Source organism: Odontomachus brunneus, unplaced genomic scaffold, assembly GCF_010583005.1.
Source record: "Odontomachus brunneus isolate Ranch 3 - 2012 unplaced genomic scaffold, Obru_v1 Obru_scaffold_010, whole genome shotgun sequence".
NCBI classification, from domain to species: domain Eukaryota; kingdom Metazoa; phylum Arthropoda; class Insecta; order Hymenoptera; family Formicidae; genus Odontomachus; species Odontomachus brunneus.
This window is the reverse complement of record NW_022639460.1, coordinates 3,182,472-3,205,988: the sequence shown is the minus strand read 5'-3', so window position 1 is coordinate 3,205,988 and position 23,517 is coordinate 3,182,472. Positions and strand designations below refer to the sequence as shown.

At 43.6% G+C, this 23,517-nt stretch overlaps 2 protein-coding genes across 3 annotated transcripts; one reads left to right on the top strand and one right to left on the bottom strand.

Moving 5' to 3' along the window:
• Positions 1-9,713: 9,713 nt before the first annotated feature.
• LOC116840549 lies at positions 9,714-15,906 on the bottom strand. 2 transcript variants are annotated; one of them, XR_004377376.1, is made up of 2 exons: positions 15,779-15,906; positions 9,714-10,298 (listed from the first exon to the last, which is right to left on the bottom strand). XR_004377376.1 is itself a non-coding variant. In XM_032807370.1 (2 exons), exons 1-2 carry the CDS (start codon positions 12,461-12,463, stop codon positions 10,269-10,271), a joined length of 321 nt encoding a protein of 106 aa, XP_032663261.1. In that variant the 5' UTR covers positions 12,464-13,019; the 3' UTR covers positions 9,714-10,268. The 2 variants fall into 2 exon arrangements, 1 of the variants encoding a protein (XP_032663261.1); XM_032807370.1 differs by lacking the exon at positions 15,779-15,906 and adding an exon at positions 12,173-13,019.
• Positions 15,907-16,051: 145 nt separating this feature from the next.
• On the top strand, positions 16,052-22,360 carry LOC116840548 (forkhead box protein D4-like). The gene is made up of 2 exons (XM_032807368.1): positions 16,052-17,920; positions 21,592-22,360. Exons 1-2 carry the CDS (start codon positions 16,618-16,620, stop codon positions 21,855-21,857), a joined length of 1,569 nt encoding a protein of 522 aa, XP_032663259.1. The 5' UTR covers positions 16,052-16,617; the 3' UTR covers positions 21,858-22,360.
• The last annotated feature ends 1,157 nt before the right edge of the window (positions 22,361-23,517 follow it).

Below are 23,517 nucleotides of genomic sequence, written 5' to 3'. Positions count from 1 at the left end.
AGAGAGAGAGAGAGAGAGAGAGAGAGAGAGAGAGAGAGAGAGAGAGAGAGAGAGAGCGCAAGTCTCTACTTAATCGGGATTATCGACGACGATCGACGCGTCGAACCTTAATCCGGCACAGTGTGTTTTAACCCGGCAGTTTCCGGAATGAAGGTAGGCGCCCGCGTGCCGGATTGGCCATCCGGATTAAAGTGCCAATGGGGAAGTTCCTGAGCAAGGTGACTCATGAGCGACCACCCGTCGCGGCCGTTTAAAGGATTATCGTCAGAGGTGCTATCGTGTCAAAACATCGGTACCATAGGGAATGATTTGACTTGGACCGAGCTGACGGGTCGCGGACGTGGAAAATCGTTCGATACAATTGGCATAGTACTCCTTGATTTCCAGGCTACCGCCGAAGAATGCCCACCTTCCAACGTTGAAGGCGGTCTCGCAGAAGGAAACGTGTCATCGGTTCGGTGATGACCATCAACAGACTGCCTGTAAGTTCTCTACGTAGTTCTCTATGTATATTAGATAAATATGACAATTTGTTACTACATGGCCTCGCTCAGCACATTTTTTCCTCTTTCGAGAAATCGAACCGAATCATTTATAGCAGGTCGAGGACAATCGCGTAGGCGTCACGTGAAAGGTACGAGCTCTCGAAGCTTCCTGTTAACGAGGTCGTCGTTAATCGTCGAACAAAAGCGACGGTTGTTGTTGTGTTTACACCTAACGGACACGTGGCAAACGAGCGTCGATATATTTGCCGAAGTAAATATTGTAGTCGCCATTTTTTTTTAATTAGCACCTGCGTGTCACATGGGTCGATTATTAATTCCGCATATCATCGTGTCGCCATATATAATAATAATATATCAAGGTATTAATATTCTTAATTCACCTTTCGATATCCGCGCGACTGTTATACGTGGAAAAACATGTGGAATTCTGTCGAGTAACGTCCACGTATGTATATAGAGAGGCGCTTATACACACACACACACACGCGCGCGCGCGCGCGCGCGCGCGCGCACACGGCATGGCTACCGAGCAGCCATTGTCCAGTCACCACTGCCACCGCGAAAAGGAACCCCACGCTGACAGTCAGCTCCATTAAGGCCCATTATGGCCTTTCTTCGAAGGATACACAATATTCGATTCGCGCCTTCGGGGGACGAAACTCTTCCGTCGCGCGTCATTCGCGCGACGAGTCGTTAATTCGAGACAGGCCGCGCCGCTGATTAACGAGTGCGAGAGGAATAACGGAGCGCCGTATTATGGACGTAAGATCGATACCGCGCGATGAATTATTCGACGACCCTCATGAAAATGACGGCAAGACAAGAAAAAAAATTCATTTTATTCCATCGACGCGATGGAGGATACTTGCTAGCGCGGCCATCTCGTTTCACGTTGATTTGGAGAAACTGGAATGTTGCCATCTTTGCCTACATTATGATACATAATGATTACTTTGAAGAAAGGAGAAAGATAATATTGTGATTGTGTTAAAAAAGAAAAAAAAATAGTAATGATTTTGAAGCTAGAAAAATAATCCGTTCGTAACCGCACTGAGAGAAAGGAATGATTAACTAAAATTGTGTGATCCCAAGCATAGCTTTTTGTATTAAAATGATAGTAGTGACACGCATAATAAGGGGTTCACTAACATATAAGGCAAACTAATTATCACTAACATTATAGTAGAATTTAATAGTTTCCACAATTTCTGGTAGTTATTTCTTTATGTGATTGTAGTTGCTAAACATTTTTCTCTCAGTGCGGTATCCTTTCAAGGAGCTCTACGTGTCCGGTCTGTTTTGGAAATTTTCAAGGATCGAGAGGAAGCGAGTTTCGTGTTGATCAGTGGCGGTTTTCGTCAGGTCGTCAATTAGTTGGTCACCGCCCCATCGCCGACGATTTTCCTGACCAACGGTGCCACGCTGTCTGACGTAACAGCGGGGAAGCCGTGCCCTTTCCGCTTTTGAGAGACCCCGAGATTTCAATAAAAATGCACGTTCTTCTCTCGTTACTTATGCATTTGAATCTTTCGTAGTCGTAGAGTTGCGAAAAAGTGATGGATTTACTCGACGTAATTGTTGGCGCAAGATCGTTTCAGGCAATCAATCCTGATCGGGACAAATTTGTTGCAATCGATGTCGATCGTCGCCCAAATTGTCCGAATCATGATTAATTAACGGCAACAGTCCGGTGCCGCGAGAATGTCGTGACTCTTCCGCAAGATCCCAAAAATGCTTGGATGTTTTCTCAGGCACTTAGCAGGGTCCGCCCGATATTGGCGGCTTTGTGTTTTCTTAAGAAGCAGGGTCCACTTCCTTATTGCCACGCCCGAGATGAAAAAAGGAAGAAGTGGAAAAGGAAGGAGAGACATAGACTCTTGGTGCCACGCTGTCTGCCAACGACGCATCGGCATCACGGTCGTGTCGGCATCGTTCGTTTCGATGGTTTGGAATGCTCTCTCTCCCCCCCCCCCTCTCTCTCTCTCTCTTTCTTTCTTTCTCTCTATCCAGAAATCGATGTCTAAATTAATTCAGTAAGATTTCGCACGTGCCGACTCGTCCGATTCTCTTTCCGTCGACTCGAGACGAAACTCGTCGCTCGTCTCATCGATTATCGTTGGCTTCTACAAAATTTTCCATCCACTAGAATTTATTTTCACCATGAAAATGGAGAGAAAAGTGTGGGAGGGAGGAGGAGGATTTTGATAGAGTTCGAGCTTATTAGATTAATGCAGCCAGGAGTGGTGATTACGAGACAGTGGCCATCTTGGAAGCGGCGGTGACCTCTCACCCCGAACGCTCTTCCCCACGCCCGAGTACTTCCTTACCAAGCTTAGCGAGCGCGATCGAAGGAAGGTGGAAAGGAAAAGGGTGGGATCGCCTGCGCGGGAGCGAGCGGGGAAGGAACGAGGAAATATCGACGAGACAAGGTGGGAGGGGATGGGTTTCTTTGTTTTGTGTGAAAACAGCTCCGCGGGGTGACGGACTGTGGCATCAAACCAAACTGAATATTGCGTCCGCTCTTACGTAGGTGGCTTCCGCGCCCTCGTACTCGTGTAGATAGGTAGGTAGGTTGCTGGGTAGGTAGATAGATGGATAGATAGATGGACGAACGGACGGATGAACAGATACGCTCGATGGTGGGTGGAAAAGACGTGTTTCTTCCATTTTCCGCGAGCGGAAACACGAGGTTTTCGCGCGTCGTTTCGTTGCGACAACGATACGTTATATCGACAAGTAATTGTGTGTATCTACGAATCTCTGTATAATTTATTTCAATAAGATCGATCGTTTTACCGGTGCGGCCCGCGTCAAACTCGATAAATAGTAACTAGACTTAGCAGCGATAAACCCTCGATATCCGGTGGCGACAAATCATACTAATCCGTATCCGCTCGTCTTCGATGAATTTATCATCCTCTCCTTACAATCTATTCAACGTGTTAATAGAAAGAGAGAGAGAGAGAGAGAGAGAGAGAGAGAGAGAGAGGAAGGAAAAGAGAGAAAGAGAGGGAACGAATTCCTGGCGCGTCTTCCGCCCACGTGTTGCAAAGGAAACGAAACGACGATGACGACAACGAAAAAGACGAAAGAAAGAAGAAGAAGAAGCGGTAACGTCGCGGAGGCAAGAAGGAGGGAGAGAGACAGGAGTATGAGGAAAAAAGAGCTCATCGAGTCGCGCGCGCGAAAGGAGAACATATCGAGACGTAAATCAGCCGGTAATTAAAATTAGCGAGGGATTCGCGCTAAACGGCCGGGTTACATTTATCCGTCCGCGCGACTCTTTGATGAGGCTTTTCTCGAGAACGCGCCTCGGTTTGCCTCGGCGCTCTGTCGGTTTTTCGGCATTCGCAGCCCACGGTTTACGCATATCCGTTGTCGCTTCTCTTTGATGTTTCTGCGGCCTTCCGCCGCTTTTTCATCTTTTCAGCGTGGGGTCGTCCCTCGGCGTCGACCGCGTTTTCTCTTCCTCGAGAGAGCGCGGAAGCACCGCGATGACCCCTTTTGCCTGTCGATTGAGCAGGGTTGAGAAAAAGTACTATTCAAAAGCAACTCGTTATCGTTGCTAACGATTAAAAAAGAAGAATAATTTGTAACGCTGTTGCAAAGTCGCTACTGATGATAAAGCCCAACCCGGAACAAGTCAGACGAATGTTGTGTAAAAATCATTTCCTGTATCGGCTATTTATTTGGAAGTTATTATTTTCACCGATCGAGGTTCATTAACCAGGAACCCTCGTCAAGGTTGAGATAAAGGAAATCGTTAATGAGTCGTTGACACATCGCGAAATTTGAAATCGAATTTGGCCCGAAGCGGCGGAGCAAAATATTTGCCGAAATTCTCGCGGTCTGCACGCGGCTCTCTCGAAATTGCGATCGGGGCCGACTTCGACCTTCGCGCAACGATGAATTCCGTGGTTACCGCAGCACCTGCACCTGCGTCGTTATCAATAAAATAAACGATCGTCACGCGTCTCGAAAACTGTTTTCCTTTCCGATCGAAAGCAGTTCTCCAGCGAGCACCTCCAAATAGTAGCTATTTTTTCGCGATTTTCTCTAAGAGACCCAACAGTTCTCATCGAACGCAAACGATACAGAGGTAATTAGAGTGAACTAGAAACCAAGGGTAACCAACATTTTATGTTCCAATGTAATACGAACTTCGCATTAGTATAAATATAATATTACACTTTTGTGTGCAAAATCCGTATAACGGATTTCCTATAGGGCTGTTTTCCTTTGTGGACGATGTTTTAAGTCCTTCCAGATGATTCCAATGTTCTTCTTTATAGTGATGACTAACGTGCGGTAGGATAAAGAAGATTGCTGAAAAGGAAAGCCGATAACTTTGACGACACATGAGCCAAGGCTTTTCACGACAGCGGTCTGTTATATATATGTATGTGTATGTATATATTGGACTAAGTATGCCACATAATAAATAAACTATATGTAACGCGTATGTTCCTACAATTTTATATCTTATTCCTATAAAATTTTCGTCCCTCCCTTTTTCTCTCTTCGTGAAACGTTCGTCACAAATAACTCATAGAGAGATTTTGCGAAATACAAGTTAACCATTCCGCTATACAATAATGTCTCAGATAATGGAAATCATTTTCTCTCTAGCATTAATTTTCTCACAAACACAACGTGCTAGGACGTATCGTTATCGTAGAATCGCATTTTTCGATTACGTAATAACTGAAGAATCGCGTCTCCCTCCGCGTCGTTAAGTCGTTAACACGCGTTACACATTTCAAACCGGAAACGAACCCGAGTTATGCACGAAATTGCGTGCAGAATTATTGCGAAATAATAACGGCACGATTGTCTAGGGAAACAAAACCGAGCCCGGAGAATCATCTCGATCGAGCGCCAGACAAAAGCACCCAGCGCTGAGAAAATATTATCACCGGTCCGTTATGCACATTACGTCTATTGATGCGTGAATTACATTGCGCCGCCGCGCACTCGTTATCGTTTCAAACAATCAAATAAAAAAAGGATGAAAACAAAAAACACACCGGCTTCAGATGTTAGTCTGGTCGTCGGAAATCGTGACACTTTACGGCGAGCGCAAATCTGGGACAAATTTGATTAACGGGCGCGACGAAAGAAAATCAACCCTCGTGGTACGTTGCAACTAATCGTACTATCTGTTATACCAAGGTCACGCGGAAGATTAAATATTGATTCAGAAAATATACGAAATCTGTCGGTGAGAGCGGGTCATCGAGATAGGGAGTACGGTGCACAATGTTTTTATTTAGTCTGGTATAAAGCACTTAAGAATTCCAACTAGAATATGCTGTGTATCGCTATCAATGACTCCTAGTAAATCGTCGAGATACTTTGAATGGTTATAACTTCGAGGAGGCCTCGAGGAAACCACAATGCAATCCATCCGCGTCGGATTTTAAATTTTCGACATAATTTTAGTTTTAGTATTTATTTTAGTTTAGTATTAGTTTTTCTAAAGTTATTCAACATACAAGTACAGAAGATGTTGTTTTAAATGGTAAACAAATGGTAAACAAATTGTTGCACGACATTTGTTAACAAACTGACATAAAGAATTTCCTTTTTAAAATATGTTTATAAAATTTTTCGGATAAATAGTAGCGGTTCATAGCGGAGGTTTCGGAACTAATAAACGATTTTTAATCGTAACGGGTTATAATAATCCACTCGCTTGAGCCGGGCAGCTTATAACAGTCTACCTAGCGCCATTTAGCGGTGTCATGGAGAAGCTTGTTCATCCAACGGGTTTGAGTCTCGGGTAAGCAAATTCAGGCAGAGAGAAGCCTGAGAGCAGCCACCATAGACACATAATATATAAACTGCGCGTTCGTTTCGATTTGGCAAGCTTGTTTCTCGTCAGATTATTTCTTCAAAATACACTAAACTGATATATTTCAACATGTCATATTTATATGCTCTATATATGTTTTATATATACCCTATATATGCTCTATATATACTATGTGATTATTAAATTTTATAACTTATTATGTCGTATTATATACGACATACTATCTCTTCGGAGATATCTTCTTATGTATACGCGTTTGTCGTTGATAAGACGACAAATTAAATTTTAATGGGGGTGAAATCATCAAAACACCTTTACACTTTCGGTATCTAGAGAATTGGACTTTTTCGATCTGGCGCATCGTTTCTCAGTAAGCGTGAATCGTGATTGTTAGTTACTGAAAGAACCGACAACTAACTAACAGTCACGATTTACGCTTACTGACAAAGGAACATAGGCAACCCGAAAATTCAGAAAATTCTGAAACATTGTGTGCAAGTAGAGTAGTACATCCATAATATAAAACTATTTTTTGTTTCTGCTAAATTTCGATTTAAGGGAGTGAAATCACCCCTCGAAACCAATGAGTGGGAAAAGCGGGGTTCAAAAATTTTTCATTTTTGCGAAATTTGAATACACCATTGCAAAGAGTATAAAATATTCTATCACTTTTATACAAACTATTTTTTCATATACCTTATATTTTAGGAAATATTCGCTAAAAATAAAAATGTTATGTTTTTTCGAGAGGTGGTTTCATCCCCTTAAATCGAAATTTAGCAGAAACAAAATATAGTTTTGTACTATGGATGTACTATTCTACTTGCACACAATGTTTCAGAATTTTCTGAATTTCCGGGTTGCCTATGTTTCCTTGTGAGAAACGATGCGCCAGATCGAAAAAGTCCAATTCTCTAGATATCGAAAGTGTAAAGACATTTATAAATCCTAGTGTTCATTGGTAAATAAAGATAACGTTTTCTACGTTTTGAATCGGTTTAATCGTCTCTACGTTATCGACGCTTAACAAGCTTGTTCACTCTAGCATCCCCAGCAAGCTGGGATTCGAACCGAGATATTTCGAGTTTCCGATATTATTCATATTATTATAAACTACCAATTCCAATTCCAATTGTAGTATTAGTATTATTGATATTATTGTAAACTCTGAATTTCTACAGAATAAATGAAAACTTTGTTTTCTTTGAATCACATCGATATCTTTTGTGATTGCCGAGAAATAAGTAAAAAATATAAGCGGCATGTTTAAACTTGTATATTTATTTATTGGTTTATATTGTCCAGTTTCCAAATCTTTTTTCCTTGCAAAATGACGCAAAACACAACGCGAGAAAGATGAGACTGATGAGAGATGATCTGTTTTTGCGATAACATCGCCGCTAGCTCGCTTCTTGTCTACGTCGTGCGGTCCGCTCATCAGCGGTGTGAGCGATTGGATGTCTGTCTTTTTCTATACCTTACTATCATTGTACGGAAGTACAATGGACACGAACCAGGCGATTGGATGTCTGTCTTTTTCTATACCTTACTATCATTGTATGGAAGTACAATGGACACGAACCAGGCGCATTTTATCGTTACCACCGTGAAAATGTGCCTGACGAACGTAGTAAAGGCGCACTTTGTTAGATGGCGTCTCGAAAATGCGCCTAACTCTGGCCATTGAAATCAAGCTGGTGGCTGCTCTCATGCTTCTCTCTGGTTCGAGTCTCAACTAAATTAGAATTCGGCCTATATTCTGAATCCTCTTTTATCGATAAAAGTGCCTTAAATGTAGCTTCTTAGCCAATCAGATGACTCCTAAGCTCATTTATCGTTAAAAGAAAACTCAGAATACGGACCTTTGAGTCTTAGGGCCGCGCACACAGAAAAACTTAAGCAGTAATGGCTCCTGCACACAGAACGCGATAACGTTTGCCGCGCGGCGAAGTTTGCGCGACAGCCAATCAATATGTTGTTTTTCCGTAAGAGCTAGAAGATTATTACGGAAAGCAGCCATAAGCATATTGACCAATCACAGTCGTTGATTCTTGGACCGTAAGAAAAATCAGCGTCTATGATCAATTTGCTTACTGCTTACATTTTACTATTTGGCTGCGTTCCAAAATTCTACTCGGTGGGTAGAGTACATTTAATTGACCAATCATGATAAAAAATTCTAGTTATCTTTGTTCTTATTGGTCAATTAAATGCTACTCTATCCGTCGAATAGAGTTTTGGAACGCAACTCTTAAGTTTTTCTGTGTGCCATGGCCCTAATAGCATGTTCGACTGGCTTTGGGTTAACCCACACTCTGGGTTATTTAGCCTACGTTTATTGATTGAACAAGTACTTATAAGCTTCATGATTGGCTAGTAGAGACTTATGACATCATTAACCGCTCTCGGAGCGATTAAGGCTGCGTTCGGAAACACACACTGTGTGCACACTACTAGTCGATAGCCGTTGGAGTGAGCGAAATACAAGAGTAAGATAAAAAGAGAGGGAGAGTACTCGAGTGACGTTTCCGAACGCAGCCTAACCCAGGGCCAGTCGAACACGTTATAAGTAAGGTTCAAGTTTCGACTAGATGGCCGGTTACGGCCAGACCCGTTATGTATTGTTAGTTCCAAAACCTCTGCTACGAGTCGCCACCATACTCAACGATGAATCGAGCGCGTAGTATGACTAAACGATAATGAGATGTAGATTATATTTTCTTGTTTTCAGGCTGCAAAAGCAATTTAGAAGGCTTTTTACTATACGAGCAGTACGACTCAACAACGGAACATCGGTACATTTATTTTAATGTTTTTCAACCCTGTAGCCAATATAAGACTTTATTTTGAAGTAGTATAATCAACAACATAGACATATGATTCGATTTATGAAAGAATACAAAAGAAAAAAACAGTTGGCTTTAACAAAACTGATAAAACACTTCAAGAAGTATTTTTTACAGCTAGAAATCTCTAGTTTTTAGTCATTTTATGAGTATAATGTTGCTGTCCTTTCTTTCTAAAATATAACGAATTGAACAAAAAATGACAAATTTTAAGTTTTAAATCTCAACTTTCAATTAAGTTTACAAAACATCTTATTATATAGACAATTTGATAAATGCGTTTTAAAGAAGAAACTTTTAGTTTTCTATTAATTTGTTAACAAATATGCAACAATTCATTTATCACTTGTGAATGATCAAAATTGAGAAGACGTCTTTTGCTTCTACGTTGAATAATTCGAGAAGAAAAAGATACAATAATTTGCAAGGATGCAAATTAAAGAGAAATATTTTTGAACAGCATAAATATTTGTGTGCGATGTTTTTATTTGTGCAGTTTGATAAACTTTATTAAAAATTTTGACGAATTTAAATTTATATTCGTATCATCATAAAGAGTAAGTAAATATGATATTCAAAAGTACATATATTTGAAAATTAGAGACTTTGATGTTGTAAAACGCTTGCCGCTTTATCTCATTAACTTCATTTTTGCGGAAGTTATAGCCTATAGAACTTTTCATTCCTTTCAGTTGCACTACACAACAGATCGAATGAATCTGTTTCTACCACAGTAAGTATTAGTAGATAAAAAATAGAAAACCAAATCCTCTCAATATACATCTATCATTCGTTTATTTTATTATGGGCAATTAATTTGCGCGAGGATAAGAAACATAATGCGCAAAATAAGTACCGAGACAAACGCAATAGCAGACAAGAAAAGATACTTTTTTGGTTCGACTTCTCGCTTCTGGCCGAACGTTTCAGACAGATGGTTCACGTACGATAGCTCGTAACGATACTCTGTCCTGTAAACAGCACGTCAACGGGAAAGAATTGTCCGCGTATCTCGTGAGATCACGTGCGCCTCACGCGAGAACGTCGGTCTTGATATCTTCGACATGGTGACCGTTTGAAGGTGGGAGAAAGAGTTGAGATTTATATCTTCCGGTTCATCGCAAATGGTTCCTGGAAAGTGGTACGTGATGCACAGAAACTATTTGTCATTAATTTTGCAGACATGAGATTCGTCATAAGTACGCGATTAATCGCGTACTTACGAGCGAAAAACATTTAAAGTATTCAGTCATTTTTTGCGCAGTGTTCAATTAATCAAGTTAAACTACCCTTTATTTCGTTCTTAATTAGCACTTTTTGGTAAACTAGAACTATTTTCGGCCATTTGCCATTATGTGAGCACATGCTGAATAATACGTTTCGGAAAGTATCGAATCGCGGAGAATTGAGTCGCAAATTGACGGCGATGATTCGCAAAATCGCGTCACATCTCCCTCATGATTTCTCGTTCTATTCCGGTAGCTGAAGGCTTCTAACAAACGGTCGTTAATGTTTAACGAGGCTGTTAAGTCCCGCGGCAGCAAGATGGCCGCAGCTGTAACGCCGTAAGTTCCATTTGGATCGTGCGCGAGGAGAACGAGGATTCAAGTGAGTTGCACCCGATACTATTTTTTACACCTCGCACTTGTAATCGTGCCCTTTGATCGGAACAATCATCATTACTAATTACGACATCTCGGTTTTTCAAGCTCGCGCATTTGCGTTCTTTTTCGCTATTTTCATTGTATATAAAAGGTGCTTAGATCGTTTTTAAATATATCCTACGAGGACCTGCTTCGCGCCGACGGGAAGGAGGAAAAAGTAAGTATGAACACCCGAGATGGAAGACGTCAGAGAAAGAGAGAGAGAGAGTGAGAGGGGGGGAGGGTAGAAGGGATGGAGGGAGGAAGAGGTCTCGTGTCGGAACAACCCCCTACGGTAGTCAAGATGTAAACACCAAAACACTGGATTAAGTGGGATACACGCGTAGCGTAAACAGCCGAGCTCCACGGGGACGCAGGCGTGGACAGTGAAAAATTTCGACACGCTCTTAGGGCGTCGTGCGCTCCCGAGTCCTACGGCACCGATTTAATTCCACGCATCGCTTTGCAACAATAATAAACCCGATTGATTGAAAATCGCTAAGTTTGCAGGAAGACAGTTCGATGCGAGAGGGGACGCGTCGATGGCGGCATTACCTTCAAGGGTAAGTCGCACTCAAAATCTCCCCGGCGGAAGGGAAACCCATATAATTCCGCTCGTATCTGACGTCCCTTCTTCGTGAAGACAAGTAACGAAACCGTAAGAAGAAACAAAGAGAGAAGTTGGGAAACGACTGAGCGATTAAAAATGTAGAAGAGACGAGCGCGAATACGAGCGAAACCGCCGCGTCTGTTCCGCTTTCCCTCGAGCTGCTGTAATTCCTTCACAATTTCTACGGCCTATCCTCGGCCGCGCGGTGTCTGGATAGTGTTTCTTTTGCGTAAGATCGAGCACGAGATGGTGGAGCACCGCGAGACTGGAGAGCGGGAGAGGGAAGGCTAGCTCTCAAAATAAGACACGTTTATCCGGCCATGCTGGTTATTTCGGAAAGCGCAGGGCTCTTCTTCTGCTACCGCGGATTTCTGTCGAAAATCGTACGGGGTAGTTGGGCGATAAATAATCCTAACGGTGCGTCAGAGCTCGTCGTTGTATCATCGATTCTGCGTTGCACGATCACGCGGCTTTTCGCAATACTTTTTCTCATGCCGCAAAAATCGACTTGCATGAACTCGCGCTCGCCGACGGATCACTTATTTGTAGATTCGCCAAATTTTATACGCGCGATCGAGGATACGCAGATCGTGGGATTTGTAGTTACATTTGACCGCGAAATCGCCGGCCTATAAACTCGGAGGATCTCCTCGGAGTCCTCGCTGATGGATCTCCGCGAGAAATCGCGCTTTTACAAGTAGGGCGTGCGAGAGACTCTAAGAAAAACGAAAACACTATAAATACAATATTACCCGTCGATCATCGTCGCCGTCGTCATCGTCGTCGTCGGAGCTATTGTCGCGGTAGAACTCTCGCTCGTTCGCTCTCGCCGTTACAGCCTCCGCGCTTGCGGAGAACACGTGAAGCTCCCCGACGGCCACCCAAGCCGCCATCAGACGCGCCGACGAGATTCTCTGTTTACACGATACCGTAATTTTATACCGTCGCCGTCGATCGGCGGCTGCGCCTTTACGAACCCTCTCCTCGTCTTTTAGCGCGCATTCGATACCGTACCCCGTCGGCCTTTCGAGTAGTCTAGCCATTCACAAATGCACCTGTTGTGCGCGGCTGTTTTGCCGGATTTCTCGACATTTATTTCACTTATTAGCAGCATCTTTCTTGTCCGTTTCGGTTACTCAATCGTCGTTTATCGATATAAATATGCTAGAACTTGATTTTTGTATCATAGCAACGCGTACGGTTGATATGAATATCAGTTACTTTGACACATCAACTACATCAATGTGATTGTGCGTAATCTGGTTACCAGAAATCGGCTAAGGTGACATTTATATGAACACACACTGGTTGAACCAACTTGATATCGTCACTGCTGCAATGTCATTAACTCAGCGTTTGCTCTGTGGTTGGTAGAAATCACATAATTAATAGTTGTTCCGTATTTCACTATTGAATCTGGTTGGTACAACTGGATTTATGTGTGGACCAACCATACTGTTTCTTCCGTGCAAAGTTGAGACGTCGAGACGCTGATATTTGACGACAACTCATCTTTTTTCCACTTATCGATAGACTTTGACTTTGCATCCAACAGAAAGAAGTTATAGAGAAAAATAGATAGATAGATAGATAGATAGATAGATAGATAGAGAGAGAGAGAGAGAGAGAGAGAGAGAGAGAGAGAGAGAGAGAGAGAGAGAGAGAGAAAGAGAGAGAGAGACGTTCTCTCGGGGACGAAACAATCAAAAGACCAATTACAAGGGCCACCGCCGCCTATGTAAACGTGCGGAAGGTTCGTTATGAGCGCGTGTGAGACGCTGCCGGCCGTAATCTCTGGTTCCGGTCTGCGGTTTCCCTACGAGCACACGTGCAACCGACACGGCTTTTCCCGGGGTGGTCCCGATTTCGTGGTGCGTCTTTATCTTAAATAAAGCATCCGCGACTCTAGCAATAGAGCCATTCGAGCCTACAACTGCCGCCGTTGCGCTCGAAATTTCGATAAGCACGAACCCAAAGATGCGACAATCGATTCGCATCGATTTCAAATCCGCTTACGGATATTTGTTCACCACTTTCAAGGTGCATTCTACTTACACTTGCTCCATTTTTCTTTCTTGCTTTACGACAGGAACCAATTATTTTCTCTCGAGGAGGCACTCGAGGCTGTCGCGGAAAACGTTACGGGAGAGCTCGAAAGTAGTAAAACGATAAACAGTGCTACTATCTACGAGGGTTGCTTTCTCAGCTTCGAGAGGAGCGCAGCAAGGAGAGAGTGGGACGTCTCGAGAACCGCAGCACTTGAACTCTCACCCCTTAAGACACGAGGCCCATTATCGCATTACCCATCTTGTTCCCTTACTTTTTGAGACGCGTTAGTAAATACGAGTGAAGGAAGCGATTGGATGATCTGCATCAGATCGTATGAAGATGTGTACAGAGTCCTGCGAGCGAAGCGTCGACAGAAAGGAAGTACGAAGACAGAGACAAGATGGCCGCGCTGCTCCTCTTTCGTCGGCTCGTTTGCCTCAAGGCAAACAAACTTCTCCTGAGAATTCGTGGTCCACATCGCCTGGGCTCTCCGCTGCGCATTCATCGTGTGCTCCGATATCCTCGCGTGATCCGATCTTCAATGTTACGAAGGATACACGGAAGTGCACGGTAGGGTAAAAGTTTGCTAGGAAGCGTCTGATGACGGAATCTCGGATGCCTTTTCTCGCTAATATTAAAAATTACAGAAAAATTCGACGGAAATCAACTCACTCAAACTTTTTATAACCGCAACTCGGTCACCGTTTTCCACCGGGCGGACATCCTCTCTTTCAACAGACTGTGTCTTGGCAAACTCTTATATTTTACGAGTAAAATACCCTTTTTACGACCACTCGAAAGTGCCATCCTTACGAGATCGTCTCTCGAGGATCGCAATAAACTGAAGCACGTAAAGCGGCACGTGATGATAAGGCATGAACTATTTCTTTCTGTCATTGCTTTCGGTCATTCGACACTCGATCACGCGCAAAGACGAATAAACATGTCTTTCTGATCGACCATCATTGGCACTTCCATCGACGACGTCCCGATATCGAGCGACGACGCATCATTGGTCTGGTGAGTCTTGTTGAGAGACGCGCGCAGTAATAATATAAGCGAAACGCGATCGGAAATAATTTATAATATTTACTCTCTAAATTTCTCAGAGTGAAATTTCACTCGAAAAGCAGAGTGACAGTCAAGTCGTTCGAATGGTCTTTTATTCCTTTAGGGCGAATTCTCCACTCTGAATCGTTGAGTGAATATTTTCACTCGTAATTGAAAAGTGCATCTAATGTATTCTCCATCAGAGGGATATATTCACTTTAATCGATTGAAACATTCGCTCGTATGAAGTCAGAATCCACTCTAATCTAGAATAAAACATTCACTCTTGTGGTTTCGAGCGGCAGTATTTTCAAAAGTATCTTGAATGAAAATACTGCCACTTTTCGCTTGTTTTAAGTGAGATTCTAGTCCGAGGAAACTAGAAAATACAATACGAATTTATATGCTACAGAACGTTTTGAATAGAGGAGACCTCTATTCCTGATCTTTGCCTAAAAAGTTGTAATCTCGAAATTGTGAAATATGAAACATGTAGCTCTGGTCTCCGGTGTCAGTGTAGCGATACAGAAGCAGAGTGACACTCCTAACCTCGAGTTGGAAAAAAAATTGGGGAAATAAGCGGCAAAAAGTTTCGTGAAAAACGTGGAAATTTGCCATCACCGAGAGAAATTGCACTTTGCACACGAAGAGGTCTCGCCGCGAGGCAATATCATAAGGCGGTACTAGAGACAGGCGGGGCGTACGTCGAGCGTACGTCCCGTTGGCCAAGAGGTAGACCAATAGCTTTTCCTTTCCTCTATCTCGTATGCATCCGCAGCTGTGCATCGCGGTTCCGACGACGGACGCATTACTCAGCACTTGCAAGATAGCGGTATCCTCTTGAAGCGATACTTGCAATTTTCGCGTAAACTGATTTTCGCAATTCACTCGCCACGGGGGAATATTTAGATGCGCCTGAATGTTCAATATCACGAGTCTCGTGAGAATTTTTACACGTGTACGACATGTGATTGCTGTTGATACAACCGGTTGTCGCAACATTTACCTTTGTGCCACCTTTGGATATTTTTGTTCTGCTAGTCACTCTCATACTCTTATCCTTTTAAATAATGCCTTTAAATGATACTCCGAATGCTTCAGTCATTCCTTCATCTTCAAATTTAACACGGCTTTCTCTCTCTCTCTCTCTCTCTCTCTCTCTCTCTCTCTCTTTCTGGGTCTCGAAGAATTCATCCAATTCGTGCGAGTATCTTTCCTCGGAGCGGATGCAACATTTTAAACTTTGGAATGTTACTCACCGTTGCCGTGTGCGACTATGTTCTGGCGTTCCGTTCTATTCTTACAACATCATCGACATTCGGAGCGCTCTCGTAGGACGTAATCGCGCGTACGACGACGGCACCGTACTACCGAATCCAAATAATAACGTCATTATGCAACTTACTTCTCCGTAATCTCGCGGGATAACGAGGACGAAGGAGACGCAGAAGCCATCCGAGACCGAGCGCGAAGGCAGTTCTCGTTCTCGAGACACCCATTGGTCGTAACCGCGTGCTTGCTCGGCTAAACGTCAGAGTGCGGCCAATCCGAATATCGCGTTCCTCGCCCCATCGGCACGCCCATAACAGAGAGTCATGCTTGATGCTGTTAACGTCATCCGCGATGAGATCCCGCTCCGGCCGTTGGTGAGCGAGCGAACAGCAGTCATCCGAAAACACTTAGCGGCGCATCAGCGAGTCCGCGGCTGTCCGCCGGAGTCGGGTGCGAGTCTAAATAATTGAATACCCCTCCGTCGCGCCGCGACGAAATCGCGCAAACAATTTACATCGGAGGGTGTAAATATCCGTGAGCACGCCGCTCTCGTCGGAGGTGGTACCCGCGCGCGCGGGTTCGTTGCTCCGCGCGGGAGCGTCGCGGCGCCCGCGACCGCGCTCCCTGTGACCGGTTTCAACCGAGAAGAGAAGTCATCGAAACTTGCAACTTTACGTCGCCCGTGTGACCCTCGTGGTCGAGCGTCTGTGCCTCGCTGTGCTGGACGTCGTCGTCGCCGTTAATTTCGCGACGGACGCCTGGACTGAACGTAGAATGCCTGCTATTATCGGTCTGTAACGATCGGACAAGCGATCCGGACTGCTCGATGGACCAGAGCGTGATCGTGCCGTCGATACCGCGCGACCTCGGCGCCGTCGACAGCTTGAGATTGACCGCCATGAAGAACGAGTCCGACGTCGGCATGCACCAACAGGAGCAAACCGTCGTCGCGCATCCAAACTCGTCTACGATGACCGCGCGATCTGTGCTGCCGATGGCGGCGGGTCTGCCGCAGGAGCAGAGCCTGGACCCACTGATGTGCAACCCCACGAGCAGCGAGATGCCGCGGAAGCCCGGCGGTCGCCGCCAAGAGAAACCGCCGTACTCATACATTGCGCTGATCGTGATGGCCATCCAGTCGAGCCCGGGCAAGCGATTGACCCTGTCCGAGATTTATTCGTTTCTGCAGCAACGCTTCCCGTTCTTCCGCGGCACTTATCAGGGCTGGAAGAACTCGGTGCGACACAATCTCAGCCTGAACGAGTGCTTCATCAAGCTACCCAAAGGCTTGGGCAGGCCTGGCAAGGGCCATTATTGGACCATCGACCCGTCCACGGAGTACATGTTCGAGGAGGGTAGCTTTCGGCGACGGCCGCGCGGCTTCCGACGCAAATGCCAGGCGTTGAAGCCGCAATACCCGCAGTATTATTCTGGCCCAGCCGGTCCCGTCGGCGTGCAGACTCCTGGCTATGAGAACTTGGCCGGCGGCGGCATCGAGTACACCAACGGTTACCAGAACCACCAATATCAAAACTACCAAGAATACGCCATGTACGCGCCGAGCGCGGCCGCGGCGGCTGCGGCAGCCGCAGTCTCCGCTGCCGATTGGGCTTATCCGGACGGTACCGCGTACAAATCTCCGCCGATCGCCGAGGTCACCTACAAGACGACCGAAGTCACGTACAAGACCGGCGAACCAGCGACGGCAGCCTCGGTGTACCGGAATGGAGAGCTGGTCGCGTTTAAGAGCGAACCAGGATCGTTCGGAACCAGAAGTCAGGATCACCAATTGACCTACAGACCCACGGTTGCCACCGACGGTTTCTCCTCCTCGGTCAAGGATCATCATCAGCAGCAACAGCAGCAACAGCAACATCACCATCACGCCGACTACAAAGACGAAGCCATGATGAATTACAAGTGCGCCAACTCGACACCCACTACTCAAGCACCTGGACAGGATTATTACGTCGGTTATGGCCTCGCAGGGGCCGTCAATAACAACGTCGGACACGGCGTCAACGTCGCCATGCAGCCTATGCAGGAGCAACAACCAGCTGGGAGCAGTCCAGTGGCGAACGTGAGCTCGCCGCATAGTGCCGGTTGTCAGACACCTGTCACGGATCACGGTAAGTCGCTATTGATTTGTCAAGAGTCGTGTAGATCCATGATTATGTCAACGATTCTTTAGTTTGACTCTAAATTTCTTGGAATAAAACTCCACTCGAAAATTAGGGTGGGAACCGAGTCTTTCGAGTGACTTTTCACCCATACGGAGTTTATTCTTTCATACTGAATCGACGAGTGTTTTTATTCGAAACTGTTCGACTAGGAATTTATCCCATGGATCAGATCAACCCAAATAGTTATCTTATATAGAGTGATGTTAATAAAGTGGTGAGAGTTTATCTTGTGTAAAGCGAGTCCACACGCAGCGTGGCAGTCGGAAGGCCTTATTAATGATACGATCTTACCAATAATTCGGACCCAACAACATCATCCAGTCAACAAACCAACAAAATGACTGATCAATCTGATCAAAACTGTGGAATAAATTTCTAGTCGGATGAAATGTGTCTTGAAAGATGTAGGGATTTACTATGTAGTATAGATTTGGTAGTGCTCACGAGTGCGCCTTTCAGGCGCAAAGGACTGAAAGAGTACGCGTTTGATAAAAGATGCAATCGTAAAATGCGATCGCGACAACTGCAACGAGACGTCACGCCTGAAATCTTTTAGCCCTCTTTACATCGCGAGGACAACGTTGACGGGTCGCGACGTCATTTAGGGGCCATCTGGAAAATCGGAGACAGTTTACGACCTTTCAGGCGCCGTGTCCTGCAAAGAGAAACCACCATCTCATCGGATATTCCATCCTTTCTTTACATTTGAAATTTTCCGAACAAACCGAATGAAACATCTGAAAAGAAGAGATTGTTCTTTACTAGACAACATATAATTCCATTGAACGTGCATTTGGTCACAAGTTATCTTAGCAGGTGCAAAATTATCTTAAATTGAGAGAGAGAGAGAGAGAGAGAGAGAGAGAGAGAGAGAGAGAGAGAGAGAGAGAGTAAAGCTTAGCTTAGAAATAGTCGATTGCGTATTAAAATGAGAATATATGTGTGTAGCACAACGTTGAAAGATTCTCGTTGTCGGAAAGCATCGTAGGGTGAGATACCGGACGAGCATCGTAGTCGACAGAGACTATTAACGAAGACAACGCGCATTTATGCGACGCTTCCAGCTCGTAACTTGTGACCTAACACGTGTAACGCACCGTAAGACGAGACGTTTCGTGGCGTTTCCTCTCCTCGCGGGATTAATTTAGCCAACACGTCGTGTCCAACACAAGGGCGACAATAAAATGCTCGTTAACACCATGTTTTTTATGGTAACGGTAACGAAACGCATGAAACATCATTTCGCAAATATATTTACGCGGATTTTTAATCTTGAATTTTTCAATATTTATATTACGCTTCAATATAACGTTTTCTTATGAATAATTTCATATACATAGGTAATTAGATAATAACGCTGTGTAAAAAAAAGATTACCATCAATCTTCAGAGTCAATGGGCAATTTGAAAGAGTAAATGCAATTTTTGTTGCCTACCCAACGTAGTCGCGTGCTGGCAAGTGTATGCTCGAATCGTTTCTCGCGTAAACATTTATAGGAGGTGTAAACAAGATGATTTAATTCGGCCTTAACCCCGCGAAACGAAGCACCGTAATATTTACGACACTGTCTTACCGAAAGCGAGTCGATTCACCGAACATTAATTCGAAACTTCCATCCATTCATGACTCTTTTCAATTTAATCCCAAATGTTTTGTGATAATTGGGCTTCAAAGTAAAAAATTGAGGAAATCGATGTCCGTGTGAACTCTACGATCTCGAGAACGGTATTTGAAATAATTCCACGACCCCCCGGTAATCTATCCGATCGACAAGGATAAGTTGCGTGATCTCTAGCTCTGCCAATGTGAGCAAGGAATCTCTTGCTCTCTGTATCTCGATACAACGCGGATCGACGGGAGATAAACGCGCCACCCACGCTTCCTCCAGCGCAGACTTCTTCTTCTTCTTGTTCGTCTTCCGTCAGTCAGTGGAGTGTAAACGAGATCGATCCACAGACGCGCCTTGCCTTTTTACTCTTCTTACGCAGCGCTCTCCGTGTATTTCTGGAGCGATCTCTTTACTCCGAACTATGGCCTGTTGTGCCGGTATTCGGTCAGAAGCGACTTCTGTGCTCCCCGAAAGCCAGCGTCTTCACGTGCGCGCGCGCGCGCGCGCGCATTCGTGCGTGCGTGCAATACGTGCTCTCGAAAAGAAAAAGAAAAAGAATTGGCGCGAGCACAGAGCCGTGCCGAGAGCATTTGGATCCACGAGAGGGATTTTGACTGACAGCAGCGCCATCGGACCACCCACGACGTCGTCTCGAGGCGTCGCGATGCCACTCGCGACGCCGCGCTACCAAGTCGAGAGCGAAAGCGGGCTGATATTTGAAAATCAAAACGATACTATTCGATACGAATTTTCCGCTAATATCGGAGTAGTGCCGATCGATCTGATGCTGTAATATAAGATAAAAGTACCAATTGGCGTACCTAAATATATCTTATTGTTTTTTTCTTTAAGTACGAATAGTTAAACTTTCAACATAGGATTCAATGTATGTATGTATGTAATATATATATATATATATTTTTTTTTTTATCTTAAAAATTTGAATTGTCGTATTTGAAGACTAAAACAATAAGAATGTGCGGGATTAGATACGTATCCGGGCAATGGTATTTTTACCTTACGTTAAAATACTATTATTTCTCGCGTAAAATGTGTGCGAAACTATGTCAAACTGAAAACTATAAACGACCACATTTAGATCTACAGATCTACAGATTTGATACGCGTACATTGTGAACTCAAGTGTGTTATTTTTAAATGCATAAGCGTGTAATTTAGCTGAAACTCTTTTCACACGTTTCTTACGGCTTTAGATCATGCCATTTAACACGTTTGAAACGTTTGTAAATTATAATTTAATACATTTAAGCGTATTAAATATATGTGACTTGAAACGGCAAGAGATAATAAATGGAGTAAATGGAGATTTTCAGTTAAAATAACACACTTGGTTCTGCAGTCGAGTTTCCGCGATAACTCACGGACCAGACAAATTTATCGAAAATAAAGGGATTAGAGATGGTACCGAGAGATCATCGCAACTCTCTTACGAGAAGCGAAAATTAATAGGAGGACTCGAGAGAGAGAGAGAGAGAGAATGGAAAAAGAAAAACAGGCGGAACAAAATTGAGACACGAGTGAAGTGGTCGCTCAAGAGAAGGCTACTTGAGAACTGCTGGAGCTTTAGATTTACGACGCCTGTCCTAAGTACCAATTTCTATCGTGAGATCTTTCAGCTTTTTTTTCTTCATTGTATTACTTGTGCCGCGTGCGGTCTTGAATAACAAAACTGGATGAAATCTCATCCATATGTTGCGGAATGTTTGGAAATTGGTATCAAATATTTTCGGAGCTCGCGTGTCTCTCGTCAAAACGATCAAGCGGCAAACATGTCTTGGGACATCGATGATTGGTACATTGACGAGCATGAGAACGAAATAATCGGTCAATTGCATGCTTAGTTCCGAAAGCAAGAATTGTCCCTTTTCTCAATCAATTGAGTGAATTTTAATGTATATGAAATGTCAATTTGAGATCTGTTTACCAAGATATACTGTGTGAAAAGATACAAACGAAAGACGAATAAAAACGGTGGATCTGTTTCAGGGATAAAAATGCAATGCGCCAATTCTAGCTCCAGCTCGAACAGTTCCGGCGGCGGAATCGTGGATCGGAAACCATCCTACTTCGCAACGCATCCTGGAGGATCGGTGACCTTGAGCTCTTTGAACTCACTGGGTTCGTTAAATTTGAGTAACATCGGCGGCCTAAGTATATCCAATATACCTGGCGCAGTGTCTACGAATATTCATCACGCGTCAACCTCGCCGCCCACGACCATGTATTACGACCAGATCAAGTACAACATGTGAAGATGTTTTCTCGTTGAAAGACCCGCATTATAATCACAGACATTCGAGCGATTATCGATCTCTCGAGATCCTCGCGGTCCAATCGATTTCGACCTATCTGTGACTATACGCGACTAAAAACTAGTAAGAATGTCCGCGCGACTTACCGCCGTGGGCGCGAATAAAAACGATGTACGTAAAATGTAAAATATAATCGCGTAAAAAAGAAAGAAAAATCGATGACCGATAGTGGCTCAAACGCGCGTGGTGTTGCGCGCATCGGAAGATACGTCCGCTTGCAGAGAACGTCGATGCATCTCGACCGTGTCCTATTTATATATTTACGATCTATCGAGCGATGTAATTAATTTAAGTCTAGCGCGGAGAAACGAAGTCTGTAGAATTAAATAACGTTTGCTAAAAAAATTTCTTCATTGACAGTTCTTTATCGCGTATACACTGAGAGAAAAAAATTTTGGTCTAACCAAAATTATATAATTATTTTTTACTCCAACTATATTTTTCTGTAATAAGATGGTAGTAGTAACATGCATATAAGGTTATCGCTAACATTGTAGTAAAATTTAATAAAAAAGAAAGCCATTTTCTTGGCCATAATTTATTGTAATTATTTCTCTGTGTGCGATTATATTTACGAATGCCAAACATTTTTGTCTCAGTGTACGCTTCCACTTTGTTCATTCAGTTGAATACATTTTTAACACTCAATCGTCACAATTGTTCGTATGAAGAGCATAATGCTTTAATAAACGGTCTCATTAAATTGTTCGTCCAAAAAATTAGTGCTGCTTGCACATATTTTTTTACACAAAATCAAGTTTACAAACAAGATCGAACGCCACAAAGTTATTGTTTATATACGAGGCTTTAGGCTATATTTAAAATATTCAGATTTGTAGCGTGCAATATAACGAATTGAAGTACTAAATTTGAACATTGGCGATCGACAAATTGGCGCGAGACAAAGTATCGCGACAATGAAGGAAGTCACGCTTCTTGACGCAGATGATATAGTCGTTTACGTCAGAATGGTTTTGTGGTGACGATAACAATTTGTTGATACCGCGATAAGCCTCTTCCAGATCTACTTACTCCACATTGACCGGCAAATTTCCCATCGCGACGTCAGTCATCAGACAGTTTGGAGACACATCGTCATCGTATGACGAATTTTGGTGATGTAATCTTTCAAGGCAGCTTCACGCACAAGCTTCATTTTCTCATGACATAGAAAATCGTATGTTTTTTTAGATCGATTCATCCCGAATTTATCTTGCAAAATTTTTATTTAATCCACATCCGAATCAAACTAGGTTAAAAATAAACAAATATAAATAAGCATAATGTTACGAAAAAACATATTTATATTTTTGCGAAACAAACTCTCAAAGGGCCGCTTAGATTTGTATAGCGATTTCGATTTCTGAAATATTCATCGATTGGAAAATGGTTCTTAATTATTCGTAAACGGATGCACTGTTAACAACAGAGTCGCGTTGTTAGGAGGGTTGTTTGTCCGCCATAAAATAACGACGGCGCACAGTGAGCAAAAAAGCTCTCTCGGTGGACAAATTAGTCTGGACGGTATAATTTTTTACCGATTTTAATCCTGTTTTTTTTTTTTAATTTACTTGTTATGAATTGCTCTATAACTTTGTCG

What these genes read in the sequence shown, in the direction of transcription:
- LOC116840548 (XM_032807368.1), top strand. Translation starts at nt 16,618, where the DNA reads ATGGACCAGAGCGTGATCGTGCCGTCGATACCGCGCGACCTCGGCGCC. An exon ending in GACACCTGTCACGGATCACG is followed by an intron (nt 17,921 to 21,591) that starts GTAAGTCGCTAT and finishes GATCTGTTTCAG; the next exon opens with GGATAAAAATGCAATGCGCC.
- LOC116840549 (XM_032807370.1), bottom strand. Translation starts at nt 12,463, where the DNA reads ATGGCTAGACTACTCGAAAGGCCGACGGGGTACGGTATCGAATGCGCG. An exon ending in ACGGCGACGATGATCGACGG is followed by an intron (nt 10,299 to 12,172) that starts GTAATATTGTAT and finishes ACCACTTTCCAG; the next exon opens with GAACCATTTGCGATGAACCG.